General features: G+C 48.5%; 7 protein-coding genes across 7 annotated transcripts; 4 read left to right on the top strand and 3 right to left on the bottom strand.

Moving 5' to 3' along the window:
- The first annotated feature begins 704 nt into the window (after positions 1-704).
- BDV27DRAFT_133983 (formyltetrahydrofolate deformylase) lies at positions 705-1702 on the top strand. Its single transcript, XM_032068204.1, has one exon. The coding sequence runs from the start codon at positions 755-757 to the stop codon at positions 1610-1612; it is 858 nt and encodes a 285-aa protein (XP_031923854.1). The 5' UTR covers positions 705-754; the 3' UTR covers positions 1613-1702.
- Positions 1703-2403: 701 nt separating this feature from the next.
- Positions 2404-4255, bottom strand: BDV27DRAFT_167434 (major facilitator superfamily domain-containing protein; the record flags this gene model as incomplete). Its single annotated transcript, XM_032074482.1, has 8 exons — positions 2404-2604; positions 2660-3067; positions 3118-3487; positions 3540-3698; positions 3749-3805; positions 3859-3926; positions 3980-4073; positions 4125-4255. 8 exons carry the CDS (start codon positions 4253-4255, stop codon positions 2404-2406), a joined length of 1488 nt encoding a protein of 495 aa, XP_031923855.1.
- Positions 4256-5362: 1107 nt separating this feature from the next.
- On the top strand, positions 5363-6809 carry BDV27DRAFT_167435 (M20 family metallopeptidase; the record flags this gene model as incomplete). Its single annotated transcript, XM_032074483.1, has 5 exons — positions 5363-5464; positions 5519-5901; positions 5952-6341; positions 6397-6524; positions 6580-6809. The coding sequence occupies 5 exons, from the start codon at positions 5363-5365 to the stop codon at positions 6807-6809; spliced, it is 1233 nt and encodes a 410-aa protein (XP_031923856.1).
- Positions 6810-7087: 278 nt separating this feature from the next.
- On the bottom strand, positions 7088-8935 carry BDV27DRAFT_148388 (uncharacterized protein; the record flags this gene model as incomplete). Its single annotated transcript, XM_032070907.1, has 3 exons — positions 7088-7111; positions 7349-8449; positions 8642-8935. 3 exons carry the CDS (start codon positions 8933-8935, stop codon positions 7088-7090), a joined length of 1419 nt encoding a protein of 472 aa, XP_031923857.1.
- Positions 8936-9408: 473 nt separating this feature from the next.
- On the top strand, positions 9409-10589 carry BDV27DRAFT_148389 (uncharacterized protein; the record flags this gene model as incomplete). Its single annotated transcript, XM_032070908.1, has 4 exons — positions 9409-9494; positions 9552-9990; positions 10055-10249; positions 10293-10589. 4 exons carry the CDS (start codon positions 9409-9411, stop codon positions 10587-10589), a joined length of 1017 nt encoding a protein of 338 aa, XP_031923858.1.
- A 400-nt stretch (positions 10590-10989) lies between these two features.
- On the top strand, positions 10990-13105 carry BDV27DRAFT_133985 (Zn(II)2Cys6 transcription factor). Its single transcript, XM_032068205.1, has 4 exons — positions 10990-11115; positions 11215-12145; positions 12193-12502; positions 12551-13105. Exons 1-4 carry the CDS (start codon positions 11082-11084, stop codon positions 12986-12988), a joined length of 1713 nt encoding a protein of 570 aa, XP_031923859.1. The 5' UTR covers positions 10990-11081; the 3' UTR covers positions 12989-13105.
- On the bottom strand, positions 13101-13722 carry BDV27DRAFT_167437 (DUF3237 domain-containing protein; the record flags this gene model as incomplete). Its single annotated transcript, XM_032074484.1, has 3 exons — positions 13530-13722; positions 13389-13469; positions 13101-13317 (listed from the first exon to the last, which is right to left on the bottom strand). Exons 1-3 carry the CDS (start codon positions 13709-13711, stop codon positions 13101-13103), a joined length of 480 nt encoding a protein of 159 aa, XP_031923860.1. The 5' UTR covers positions 13712-13722.
- Between the last annotated feature and the right edge of the window lie 1443 nt (positions 13723-15165).

Raw genomic sequence — 15165 nt, forward strand, 5'->3', positions numbered from 1 at the left:
TGTCACAATACCACCGGGGGGCATCTTGTTCAGCCGATGAGAAGTTACCAGCCGTTTTACATGACTCGTGAAACATCTCCATACACTTAGGTACCACAGAGATAGAAGCCAAAACTTTCTACGTCACGTAAATTGCGTTGTTAGAAGCTCTTTCTTCGGGGGTTGACGGGTACGGAGAATCGGTATCCCCCCCAGAAGCTGACTAACTGCTGTCCTATTTAGTCAGCAACATAGAATCTTCCTCCATCTGCCACGGAAGGTGGCTGTATAGATGCGATCCAGGGCATCGGAATGGTAGATTTAAGATTATGTGGTCTTTTGGTCTTGTGGAATATAGGGCCCTGGCTTCATCTCTTACGCCACCATCATGGGATATATAATCGCCGGACAATCTATGCCCGAGAGCCACCGCACCGCGTAACATGGTATACCAGGAATTTAGCTCTAGAAAACTGTTAAAAGTATTACGAGTATGATCATTCCGATCATAGTTTTGTTATGACTTACTCTCATGAGTGAACTGAATTTTATAGGTACACTCTCATTGGGCACGTGGTGATAGAGCAGCCCACCGGCAAAACGGCTGCCCCTCTGAGTTAAACCCTAATCTTATCGATCAGTCCCGCCTTAGTCAGCACCGCATTCGTCACAAAATCTCGCGATCGGCACGCAAAGATGCAGGAATCCGTCCATAGTCAAGCGCATTATCATCAACAACCCAATTCAACACGGGAGCCCTCTATTCAACATCAGAATGACTGACTTCATCCTCACTCTCTCCTGCCCCGACCGTCCGGGCATCGTGCACGCCGTGACCGCGTTCCTGGTCCAGCACAACCTGAACATCATTGACTCATCGCAATTCGGCGATCCTACATCGCACCGATTCTTCATGCGCACGCATTTCTCCGCCGACAAGAATGCCACCGAGAAGAGTATCGACGAGCTGCGCGAGGCCTTCGAGCCCACGGCGAAGTCCCTCTCCATGGACTTCCAGCTCGTCCCTGCCAGCCAGAAGCCCCGCGTCCTGATCATGGTCTCCAAGATCGGCCACTGCCTCAACGACCTCCTCTTCCGTAACTCGACTGGCCAGCTCGCCATCGATATCCCTCTGATCGTGTCTAACCACCCCGACTTTGCCACCCTCGCGGCTACCTACAACATCCCCTTCGTTCACCTCCCCGTCAACAAGGATACCAAGCCGCAGCAGGAGGCCCGCATCCTGGAGCTCATCAGCGAGCACAACATCGACCTCGTCGTTTTGGCCCGCTACATGCAGGTCCTGTCCCCCACCCTGTGCGAGGCCATGTCCGGACGTATTATCAACATCCACCACAGTTTCTTGCCCTCGTTCAAGGGCGCCAAGCCTTACCACCAGGCCTACGACCGCGGTGTCAAGATTATCGGTGCCACCGCACACTTCGTCACTAGCGATCTGGACGAGGGTCCGATCATCGAGCAGAATGTCGTCCGCGTCAACCACGGCATGAGCCCCAAGGAGCTGACCCACGCTGGAAGCAACGTCGAGAGCAACGTGCTGGCATCCGCCGTGAAGTACTTCTCCGAGCGGAGGGTGTTGCTCAACGGACATAAGACTGTGGTGTTCAACTAGACGTTTCATGGATATATTTGTATATATATACCTTACGAGGCTAGGATAGACAAAAAGGACGGATAAATAAAACACAACCTTCTAAAGTCAGGCCAGGTCTAATCTAAAGTCCAATGCCCTCAAAAGAATGATAATCCTCCTCTACCTCCTACTGCACAGCATGTAACGACTCCCCCAGCTGCGAAACATCCATTTCCGCGATAACTTCCCTAGAACTTATTACTAGTAGCATATTCCCACGAATATCCTAAGCAGAATAAGAGAGAACATACTCGTCCGCCCCCAAAACCAAACCCAGGAACACAATCCACCAAAGCATAAAAAACATAACGCCCCCCTCAAAACTCCACACAAACCCAATAACAGGCGCGCCATGGGCGGAGCAGTCAAGGGAAGGTAAGCTGGGAAGATTCATATAATTTGCATATGTACCTAACGTCCTGACAAGATTGCTCAATAATGACACATGATTGGGCTTTGCTATAATATCGAAGGAATCATCAAATGTTACATTGAGCTGCATGTTGACCAATCCTGAGCTGAGCACACTATTAGTGCAGCTATGTTGCATAGCCGAGGTAAGGGAGGCATGCAGACTTAGTTTATTGGAGTGGACAAGGATGACATTGCATTAGCAACCTGCAGGAGATATCTGGTGTAGAAGGGACATCCCTGCCCTCTTCAGCCGCACTGTTCCCACTCCGCCTGCTAGGGTTAAGACACTTAATCTCAGCGAGCTGAGGGACCATCTCTTTGTCAAACAATTCAATTATGTAAAATCTAGTTCGTGATTATATAACATAACGGAAGCTTTCAATTTCAAGGTCCGTCTTGTTCGACAGACCTTGCATCCGCTCCTCTTCCTCTGTCAACTCGGAAGGAGGACCATACACCGAGTCTCGGCGTTTATTCTCGAAGATATAATAAACGAACAAGCAAATCAAGAAAAAGGTCCCCAGGGCGAGGCCCGAAATGGCAGCCTTCATACCGGTCTAGGCACTAGTTAGCATCTGTTTATGCATACGTTATCATGAGGAATAAACTCACAGGATAATGAGGTTCCTCAGAGTCAAGGAAGAATTGAGGTCCAACAATATTTCCGATACAGTAGGCCACAAACATCAAGGCACTTGTCGTACTCCGCTTAGTGAAGCCGGCCACGTTGGAACTGATGATGCTCAGTGCAAGGGGAATGTTGACTGCAAAGACGGCTCCCAGAGCCAATCCAGTCAAGCGACCTTTTTGGTTATCTTCATCTAATTTCCAAACGAGGACCATGCCAACCAATGAGACAGTCGTGTTGAGGATCATCATGATGATTCGGGTATTGGGAATGAGGGTGGCGACACCGGCGGCGAGGAACAAGAAGACGATTTGGGCGGCACCGAGAGGCATTTGCATCAGAAGGGACTTAATTTGAGTGAAGCCGAAGCCGCTGATAATAATTGAAGAGAACTGACTCGTCAGTAAGGGTTGAGGAAATTTCGGGAGCTTGAACGACATACACTAGTGACACCTCCGTTGCACAGATTAACGGAGAATGTGTACAGGACAAGAAACCATGTTTGTGGATCACGAACGGCAAGCCATGCCTGATTCCATTTGAAGTCTCCACCATCCATTACACCTGTCTTGTTCTTAAGGGTCCGTTGCACGGCGATTGTCCGCTCGGTTTTGGTCAAGAAGATCGCTTTCTGTGGAGAGTCGGGTAGGAGTATAACGAGAAAGACCGATATGGCGGCAGTGATGGCACCTAAGAAGAGAAATAGTAACTGCCAACTCGAGATGGCATGAACCTTGATGTTCCCGATACCATAAGCAACAACACCACCGATGACGGTGGAAACACAGTTGCCAAAAAACCATGCAGCTTGGCTGTAAGACAGTTAGATTGAGAGTGCCAGATACTCAAGACTACTGTGCTTACCGTGCAGGCTGCTCCTCGCGCTTGTAGTACATTCCCGTGATTAGAGCAAACCCTGGGGCGATGGCGGCTTCACCGACTCCCAGAAAAAAACGCGCGGCCATCAAACCACCAAAACTTTTCGCAGCCGCATGGCACATGAGAACCCCTCCCCAGACGAGCCTGTAAGCTGTTAGTGAGGGACGCTGGTAGATGTAGGTGGGTAAACGAACACTGAGGCGCTGAGATATTTGGCTATGGGAAGGCGGACAATAAGGTAGGAGCTTGGCCTAATCACTAGTTAGTGAGCTGGGTGGGCGAACTGGTGTTGCGAACATCATACCAACTCCACGCAAAGTATCCAAAATAAAAGATCGCTGAGGACCAGGAGTACTCTGTCCCTTGTAGATCCTGGGAAGGTCAGCACCATAGCTCAGACGTGAGTGATAAATGATCGTTCATACTAAGTCCTCTCTTAAGTTGAACATTGTTGCCTGACTCAAAGCCAGTTTGTCCATATATTGCATCATATAACAGATACCCATTAAGGGGATCAATCTGAATAGTATAAGTTTCTGAGCATGTAATAATCAACATCAATATACTTACATTAAGTCTAGCTTTAGCAACACCTTTCTCTCCTGTTGTGGAGTAACTTCCATCCCCAGCATCTGTCCCAGGTCGACATCTTTGGCAACTGACGCCTGAGGTTCAAGCTTGAAGTCATCTATCTCCGGCATTGTCCCGGGGGGAGCATCGTGGTGCTTTTCCATGGTATCCGGCACTCCAAATTGTCAAATTTAGTGAAACGAGAAAATATCCTCTCGAGCTATGAGCCCTTTTATGATAGGTATGCAAAGAATCGGTAGCAATTTTCGGGAATTGAATGATAGCCCAACGCGGAAGATCGCACACTATTTCCGCACCTAGAACATGCTAATCAGACCTAAAATATCCAAGCATTTTGCACATTCACCGGATAAGTAGGTAATTAGTGAGTCAGGTCATAAAGATAGCGAACTGGATAGATAGGATACTCTGCGGAATTGACATCTGGGTTAGCGTGGCACCCAATACCGTGGGTCCATATGAAATCCTGGAGGTATAAAATCCACTGTGAGCCCACTTTTAATGCCGGTTAAAAACCAACGATTCGCCCCATAGAGCGCCAGCGCCACTGGAGAGATACGAAGTAGGGCTTCGTCGGCAAATCCACCAATGCCCGTGCCGAGCTCGGCAAATGTCCAACCTAAAATCGCGAAGGTTATCAACATGCTCCCTTATCGTGTGGACCTACATTACTGCAATGGGCATTTAACAGGCCCTTGCTGCAGCTACCCCGCAAATTCAATCGTGCGGAGAGAATGCCATCTGGAAACCTGAGGTGATTCAGACGAGGACTGGGGCTGTTTTGATATCCACATCCCCACTCTTGGCTTCGGCAAATTGGGGTAGCGACTGGCTGTAATCTGCCGAGGGGGCCAGTGATAATGAAGATAATGATTGTTTCCTTAAAACTGATATCATCCATCATACCGTTGGTCATCAAGTTTCCCCCCCTGCTAGCCTGCTTATTCTTACCAGATAAGGACAATGATAACATATCCAACATGTGGGGTGCAGGTAATGGAGCCGACGTGCAGCACGATAGGCACTGACGTCGGCGATCTATCCTATCAAAGGGTCTTCTGAGGTGAAAAGCCGAATCATCCTTGCAATGACTACAGCCGAGGCATAGCCATACTATCGAAAGTGTTGTAGACGAATATATTTATAATGGTCTTCGCTAGCGTTTAGTAACTGACAGCTACCCTAAACTGCGCGTACAAATATTACAATCTATCACCATGGCAATCTCACAAACCAAGCCTAGTATTGCGGATATCAAGGCATCCGTTGATGCGGCGTTAGAGTCGTTACAGACAACCTTAAGAGAGTTAAATCGAGAGGTATGATATATTGCTGTCCCTGACGTCATCTATCCGCAAACGCTCATTGCGTAGATCTGGTCCAATCCAGAAACAGCATATGAAGAGTATAAAGCTCACGACGCGATTTGCGACTTCCTTGAAGCACAAGGGTTCACTGTGACTCGCCACGCATATGGCCTGGACACATCATTTGAAGCCATCAGTGGCTCTGGCGGACGATTGATCAACTTCAACGCTGAATATGACGCATTGCCCGGCATAGGCCACGCCTGTGGCCATAACCTGATCACAACGAGCAGTGTCGCTGCTTTCTTGGCACTATCTGCTCTTCTAAAGCAGTATGGCATCCCTGGTCGTACTCAGCTGTTGGGCACACCGGCCGAAGAGAATGGCGGTGGAAAGGCCAAATTGATAGATGCCGGGGCTTACAAGGGTGTTGATATCTCCTTGATGGCGTATGCATCTTGCGACTCTCTACTACTTACAATATACTGACTCAATGTAGGCATGCTGGTCCCCAGAAGCTCTTTCCTGGTGTTGAAGCCACTGGCGTGGGCGGCGTCTTGATGAATGCCCGCAAACAGATTCACTGTGAATTCACTGGAAAGAGTGCCCATGCTGGAGGCAACCCTTGGGAAGGCGTCAATGCGCTCGATGCCCTGGTAACCTCTTATAATAACGTTGCTGTCCTACGGCAACAGCTCCAACCGGATGAACGTGTTCATTGTGCATTTTTGGACACGCCTAAGGTAGCCAACGTCATTCCAGCTTATACCAAGGCCTATTGGCAGGTTCGCAGTCCAACACTGAAGGGCTTGAATCGGCTGATGGTCAAGGTACGCAATTGTATTGAGGCAGGTGCATTGGCGACCGGATGTGAAGCTAAGATCACGGAGTGCGTAGGCCATATCCCAAGCTCTTCGTGGGGCTTAAGCTAATATGTGTAACAGAGATGAGCTGTACACTGACATTAAGATAAACGACACATTATGTGAACGTTATCAGGCCCACATGGGTAGCTACGATCGAAATGTTCTGAAGAGCCATGAGAAAGTCTTAACTGGGTCATCCGATATTGGTATTTCACACTGTTTTCTTTTCTAGGTTATGTCAATTACTAATGGCTACGACAGGCAATGTTAGTTATATCATGCCCACTCTCCATACCATGTTCGGTATACCGGGACCGGACGGATCGTTCCCTCACCATCCGTCGTTTGCAGCAGCGGCTGGCACTGATGATGCTCATGTTGAGGCAGTGGTTGTGGGCAAATCGTTAGCCATGATCGGATGGGAAATGGTTACGGACGAAGCCTTATTCGAACAAGCAAAGGCACAATGGCAACAGTGTATCCAGGAATAAACCGGACGTATCCCTATTTTAGCAAATGACGATTATTCGACCCACGAATATCTCCACCCGTTGAGTTTAACTTGAGTAAAGTAGGTGACATGAGTGAGAAGAACATAGCATCATATTCACGGCTACATTCAATCGCCTCGGTAGGAATGACGAGAATAATGCTCTGCTGCGACACGAACTTACTACCTGCCGCGTAGCACTCATATCAACTAAGATTATAGGTGCTGGTAAAAATAGGGTAGGGCTTTTATAGAGTAAGACGTTTTAGAATAGCAGGCTTACCAGAACCGGCTCACTTCGGTCTTTTTTAAAGTATTTGTTACTATTCAATGATATCAAGAAACATGGGGTAGGAAATTTGACCATTGAACAGTTTGATACGCTGCAGACGGCAACAGTCTCAAACTGATCAAGGCCTCAATCAGAAAGTAGCATCTCGCCAAGGTATAACCCACCAAGACGAGAAAGAAGAACGGTGCTGCGATGATGTCCAAGTCCCCATTTCGAATAAGGTACAGCGCTTTAGATCTCGAGCGTACGCCTTTCCACCATAGAACCCATAGCCCACCCCAAACTGGAACTGTGGTGAGAAAAAGAGCTGACCCTCTCCACAGCCAACTCTCCAATGTTGTTGGAAAATCCGAAGCCCACCCAGCTAGGTGGCACCCGCCGTACAAGACATTGAAGAGCACATGAATCCCTTTCTCGAGGTTTGGCTCGTGGCCAAAGTCAGTACTCCAGCCCCCCCATACCGTCCGAATAGTGAAATTCTCGGAGGTGTGGCGGAGAAGCTTTCGATGACTGGGTTGGATTCCTCGAAACGTATTACATCCTTGACTTTCTAAAAGATGAAGTCCCTGGCGAGCGTCTTCTGCAATGGCGCATAGAATTTCCTCGTCGTCATACCGCTTTGTGCAATTGCGGGTGGCATCCGACTGGTAGTCATCGAGCAGTTGGTCGATGGGTTTTAACACGGGGGGTTTCGGGGGTGCACCAAAGGTTAAAGCTCCTTGCGATGCTTGTATAACGCGCTCCTTCCAGTACTCTATCCTCTCCATCTCATACCGTTCGCACTCTTTCTGGAAAATGTCGCGACTGATATCAGAGAAGTTGAAGAATGCGCCAAGATAATTCATATCTGGCCCGGCTACCACAACAGACTGCAACAAATTGTAAGGTTTATTGACCCATATTGCATAGACTATTATTGTGCATCCGACATGGATAGCTGTATGTGTCTCTAATGGCGTCACAGGTAAGCCCTGACATAGTCTCCCCAGTACCTGTAAGGCGAACCAAACGATCTGGCCAACGACTATGCTTTTAGCGAAGATATCTGCCTTGCTCCGTTCGGCAACATCTTCTCGACTGAGAGCGGGCAGATGACCGGTCTTGGCCAGTATGGATACCCCTTCAGGTGTCAGAAGGCGACGAATGATGCGCTTTTCGGTCGCAGAGTCCAGGTAATGCGTCTCAATAGCAAAGCCGCCCATGACGGCAAACATGGCCTGGTCGTGAAACCAGGGGTCAGTTGTGGGCGGCTGGCCTTGAACAGGATCAGATGTAGTATGAGGTAATGGCGCCACTAAGTCTGGATCTGAATATTTCGGGAGCAGAGAAAGATCTTGACTTGCGGTCTCCTGGTTCGGAGAGACCTTCATCTTCCATGAGAAGGCTTGTTTTAACCGGAATTTCGCAGTAGGCTGGCAATTGTTTAGTGAGCGTAAGTTAGAATATTATAGCTTGTTTCTCGCAGTTTCCGCGACTCGCTAGATGCATCATAGAGCGACGAGAAACACCACAAAAAAACTGCATATCGCTAGGTACTATACCTCTGATGTGGTCTTTTTTGTTGCCCGCCCTAGGGACCGATTTACTTCAACAAGCAGGTTCCTCGCGCGTCTTCTCTGACCCCATGCGGAAGTGATAATAATCTCTGGAAAGATAATGGCCAGCACCATTAACCCCAAGCGCTCGAAGAGCGTGGACCAGGCATTATGTACGACCGGGATGTTTGGATGGATGGCAGTCCATACACACAGACCAAGTGTCGCTAGACATGTCCACAGGATATCTAGGGTCCCTCTTGTCTGGGGTCCTGAAGTCCAACCCTGGACCTGAGACATTGGGCATTACGCTTGATAGCGGAATTGGTCCTTGTGGTCAGATAGCCGGCGACACAAATTATTTAAGGGTAAGGAGGGGTGTGGGGGCAGGCTTTGGCGGTGACGGTCACTGACGATCAGCATCTCGTCACGTCTCGACACGTACGATTATGAGGGATGTGTGGGGGGGAAGGGGGCACCGCTTCAGAGGCTGAACTTTCGAAGTTCAGCCGCCAACCGATCCAGTCCACCTAATTAAATTTATCACTGGCCACTCGTAGCCTAAAGCCTCCCAAACTAAAAGTTCCCTGCACGCGTTGGTGGGCACACTGTCCCGGATGACCCAGAAATCAGTGCTGCCCAATGCATTGTATTAACAACATAGTCTGCGTTGTAGGTTCAGCATATTTGGACGAGAGGCTCAGGTGCCAGGACCTCAGACGCTCGGTGAATGCTTCGTGCTACAGAATCTCATCGACTTCCGGGCATGCAAAATGCTATACAGACCGAATACCCTGTGGACCTGGATCTTTTTTGTTTCCACGTTTATTGAAGCAGTGGTGCTCATCACTCTTGAGGTGTATGCTTTGACGCTTATTACAATGCTTAGCATGGAAACTGCTGACCTATGGAACAGGGTAATATACACCAGTCTTCAGAACAGTGTTACGCCTATTGCTTCGACTGTCACGGCATATAGATCTATACCCTCTTTCTTCGCTCTAGTAACACTTGGGCTAGTATATCAGCTGCTCCTTGTCTATGACACATTGGCGCATCAAAACACTATCCAAGTGATTGGGTTGGGCATATACTCGGGCGCATTAAGCGTATACAATGGCATTCAGTATAACCAGCTGCGTGATATAGTAGAAATTCTCACAGCCAATTCTGTTGTACCCCAAAATACATGGCCTCTGTTACGGGGTATGATCGTTTCGATCATAGTTATAACGGCATCCTTCACCTTTTGGATCCAATACAGTGCGTGGAAGTTGTACGAAGAATTTGCCTGGGTTACCCTACGAAAGGTGGAAGCCGATTTACAAATGAGACGGAGGTATTTATGCTTCCAGGTAAGTAAAACCTTTCCGGTATGTCGTGTGGTTGATATGGCTCTGACCTTTGTCCCCTCATTAGCTGCTATTGTCTGTGTTAAAGTTCGATGGATTCTTCTTCCTTGGATTTCTACTACAACTCGCGATTATACCTTACAATAAAAGTGGTCCAACTTTTGTTGCAATAGTGACCCTTATCCCCCTTTCGTGTTGTCTATTATTTATCACTGCGTGGGTCGTAAGGCACGAGTATCGAGTGGGGACTATAGTTATCTCCGTGGGTGTCCACCTTGCCATTGCCGGTTGACTTTGCTAATAAGCTAGATCAGGTCTTCCATCTTGCGCTGATAGGTTTCTTCATATACATGTTTACCGCGTTCTATTTGCCCCGTACCTATGTGGAATATCTCTCGGCTCAAAGGACATTGAGCTTTTTCGGGATCATCACCATTGTATTGGCACTGGGTACAGTAACCATGATATGTGTGTGCTTCCGAAATTTTGGACAAGGGCTTCGTCCGTATGTCTCCGGCGGCGCAAAGGCTAGACTGCTTGGGGAGACCTTTGAGATGCAGCTACGCGAGGGTTACTTGCGAGTTCCGCATGAGGCAACATGATTGGCAGCGAGGACTTCCAGTTTTAAGAGCATTTCAACAAGGATTGCCCGGTGAGATGTATGCTCTGCTGTAATTCCACATCACTTTAATCCGGCTATCATCACACTGCACTATAACTATAGCCGCTGGGCAACGCGGTGCGACTGTATGACTCGCGGTGGGGGCATGTTAGGGCTCGTACCGATAACGCATGCAGTTCAACGCTGTTCATGCACATATATAAGTGCCAAATACGTGCACAGCAGCTTTCTATAGAAATCAATAGTAATCTAAGAGAAGAACTTGCCACATTTCGGTCTCTGATGGACCGACCAGTCGCTGACTAAGCATCATCAACTCTTCTCCATTTTCCGGCATTGCTTTTCCTGCTCTTATCGTCACTTTTCCCGACACCCTTCAGATTGTTTCCCGGTTGCCCTGCTACTTGGCATCCACTCGTTGCTAATGCCTCCCGGCTGATTGCTTCTTTTTGTAGCGTGGGCTCTTCAATCCATGTCGGGTCGGAACGCCCCTCGCTCCAAGAAAGGTATTTAGTTAGATACTTATGTGCATACATTCTCAGAGCTTGCTACGGAATGCTCGGCTTGCCGGTGAAAACTCCCAGACTAACCGCGACTTCGCCCAGGCTGCAGTACCTGCCGCCGTCGAAAAGTGAAATGCGGCGAAGAGCGCCCGGTCTGCAAACGCTGCTCCAACTTGCGACTCAGCTGTGAGTGGGGAGTTCCAGTGAAACGAGGCAAGTCCATCACTCCAGCGCGCCAACTTCAGCCTCGATGGCCCAGTCGTGATGTCGCCGCCTCCGCTCCCTTCGCCGCTTCAACAATCGAGATCCCTCATTTACCCTCCGTGACTTCCGCTGCCACGCCATGGTACCCCCTAGACGCTACCGCCGACCTCACGGGGATCCCCGTTGGTTCGATTTCCTCTCCAGGCTGGCTCGGCGTGCCTCCCTATCCCCCGCCCCCGCCGCTTTATCCTCCGCTATCTGGAACCGACTTCGCGTGCGCCAACTCGTTGGTGCTTTCCGAACATGATCAGAAGTACTTCCAATACTTCCCGTCGTCCTCCCTGGTATTCTATTACATGAAGTCGTGGCAATGGAGCAGTTTCTGTTATCTATACCAAGGGCCGGCAGCCACGAACAAGATCATAATGCGCATGATCCTCGCCTTATCGGCGAGTGACATGTACCGCAACGGTCTGATAGTGCGAACGCCCGGCCGGCCCACGGCGGAGGATCATGGTCGCTACCACTACGGGTTGGCCGTCAAGGAATTCCGCCAGTCCCTGGTGTCCCCGCGACAGGTCTCGCCCGCCGAGCTGGAGGCGATCTTCGCGACTATGTTTCTGATGGTAACATACGAATGGCAATATGGCCATTCCGTGCGGCATCTAGAACTACATTTACAGGGGGTGAAGTCGTTGCTGGAATCTCACCCGGAGTTGTTTCAGATCAAGGATGTGAATAATGTGCTGCTGTCGATGGAGTCCGAAGAATCGAATGAGTCGGAGTCTCGGGTGTCATTTATCCCTGAGCAGCTATTACTATGGATTCTGTAGGTACCATGGCTTTTCTTCGAAAGCCGGTCTAATGTAGCCTCAGGTATATCGATGCGAGTTGTCAACCCATGGGGTTGACCGAATCGCTCTACGACTACGTTCTGAAGTCCGGGAACCCTGCCCTGCATCCGGACCGACTATATCGCTGCGCTCGTGTGTGGGGTCGATGCTTCTGGGGTAAGCAGTACCCGGACCAGGAAGTATCGGATGATATGGAGAATTACCGGGGCTTGGAGCTCTTACATGCGGGCATGTCGCTACGGCATCGAACCTGGCAATTGCTATTCGACCATATTCCCGATTCGGGGTACCAGGCGGAGTCCTTTTTCAACGAAATAATGGCCGTCCGAGATGTATGTCCCCTGCTCGTTACACACAAGACCAATCTCTAACAGCCGCAGAAATTCTCCGATCTGTTCATCACGGCCAAATTCGCCGGTCCGGCCTCAATGCGACGCACATTAAACACGATCAACATGGCTGTTAGCACTTTTTACGCGCAGATCCTTTTCCATCGGCGCTTACTCTGCCCCTCCCAATCTCCGCGGACGCTTCACCGGCATGCCTTGAGCAACATTCTCGAGATTACGCATAAGCAATACGCATCCGAGCCACGACTCATGCGTCGCCTCCACTGGCCAATTCTGGTCGCGGCACTCGAAACAGACGATCCAGCGCAGCTTGAATGGCTCCGTCAGCGACTAGCAGATCTGCGTCAATGCCATACCGAGATTCGGTGGGCCAACGAGATTGTAGATGAAGTGCTCGCGCAACAGGATGCGAGCAAAGGGGAGTACGTAAATCTGGCCGAATTGCTGCGCAATCGCGTCGCACCGTAGTAATAAAATTCACACGAGGGACATATTCTATAATGCCCCCTGACATGACTGCTTCCCAGAAGATATATACCATAGAACACTTAAATAGATTTTAATAGAGCGAATCCATACATCAAACAATATTCTCCAAGAAATACGCATCATACGCAACCTCGCCCTTGGCTCTTGTCGCCCGTCCAACAATGACCCGGTTGTTCATCCATTTATATTTTTCATGTCCGGTTTCGAGCTTGATGTGTAAATGAAACCAGTACTGGCTGGGATCCACTCCGTCTCCTTCCATCAAGGCCTTCAAGACTTCGGGAGGCCCGGCGCGAGTTCCTTCCGTTCTATATATATAATAATGTCAGTCACCGAAGCTATAAGTCTACAATAAAAAGCTGCGAGATGAAAAACGAACCGGATATAAATATAAGCTCCATCATCACTTTTAAGAAGATAATTCGTATTTACATGTGTTGTATGATCCTCCTCAACCAACCTAGATATCATCCATTAGTATCCTATGCTCCGATAATAACGAGACAATTCTGCTCCGTACATAAAGTCCGCTCCACCAGGAACTACTTCCCCATTCAAGTACTTTCCTCTCACAGTACCTGATTTAATGGGTACACAGCGACGTCGACCGTAAGGTCCATTCCCGATCTCCATCGGAGGGTCGACCACGCACCGAAGAGTGAAAAGATGGGTTAGAGCTGGTGGCGGCGAGAGGGGTTCCATTTTAACGTTGTACTCCTTCGAATCCTTGGTGTGAAAAGAGCTGTATAGCGAAGGATGGAGGGGAAATGGTGGCAGCCTGGGGAAATGAGGAGAGAGAGTGGGTCGCAGAAGAAGAGATCGGTTATATCATACTCCCCGGTTAGTTCTCCCCGATGTTCGGCTTTGTGGCCATATCATTGCATAAATGATATGTGCTTTGTGGTGTGAAGACAGCCATTCGAGTATTGTAGGGACCCAGAGAACTATACAAGTGTGGTACAATACAAGTCTTCCAGAAACTAGAGTTCCCAATATACTTTTCTGATAATCCCCGTAGACCTAACTCTAAACAGTACTGAGCTATATCTAGAAATAGAGAGAATATCTATATATTTATCTGGAGCTGTATTATGAATTAATTAACAACATTAATAACCAGGTGTATTTTCTCTCAGCCAGATTTACTCTAGCCTAGTGGGATTATCCACCCGATTGAGTAAGTCAGTCCCCGGTGTGATTAATATCAGTGGCCTTTGACTCCCTGTTCAATTAATATGACTTACTCTTTCTTCAGCTGAGAGAATAGTGCAGTATTAGTACAGGTGCCCGTACAATACCATAACTGGTACCTTTAGATTTAAGGACTTATCTCTGGCAAGAACAATTGCACAGCACCCTGTCTGGGCCAGATAGCATATTTATCTTTCTCTATCGGGCCGGTTCAATCCTGGGCCCTATTTGTATCTTTCCCACTTGGGCGACCTTCAGATTGATAACCTCTATTCTATTCCGCCCGACTATGTTCCAGCCGGGAAACAACCCCGGAGTATATATATATATATAGCAGAACTTTTTCTCACTTTCTTATTGATTACATAAATATACTCGCTGTGGTATATTCTTGGTCTCTTCGATCTTGAAATTTGAGAGTATACCTGCAATCGTGCTTTCATATTCTCCAGAAAAGCTCTTTGGAGCAAAAGTACTCATGTCACCTGAACTTTTGCCCTGCGAGATATTACATGAGGTATTCAAACAGGTATTTGATAACATCAGGCCTGTGAACTTGACTTCAGCTGAAGTACACAAAATCTCAGTTACGGCCTGAAGACCTATGGTGTCTTCTTGGAACCACGAAGAGATTTCTCTACTACGCTGCCCCGGTGCTGCTTCGGAAAGCAAAGGTTCAATTTAATTCTGACAGTGTATCGCTGAATGGAAGGCCGTTGCATCCACGTATCGCATATGATATTCTGATGACATGGGCATCAAATATACGGACCCTGAAGTATAAACCTTTGAAGCGTCCAATATAGGTAAACATTAATAGTACGCAACATGCTTCTCAGCTAGGCTGACCACAAGCGATATTCCTCTTTATAGATCATACTCATACACATACACACACACACACACACACACACACACACACACACACACACACACACACACACACACACACACACACACACACA

Source organism: Aspergillus caelatus, assembly GCF_009193585.1.
Source record: "Aspergillus caelatus strain CBS 763.97 unplaced genomic scaffold BDV27scaffold_198, whole genome shotgun sequence".
Taxonomy (NCBI): Eukaryota; Fungi; Ascomycota; class Eurotiomycetes; order Eurotiales; family Aspergillaceae; genus Aspergillus; species Aspergillus caelatus.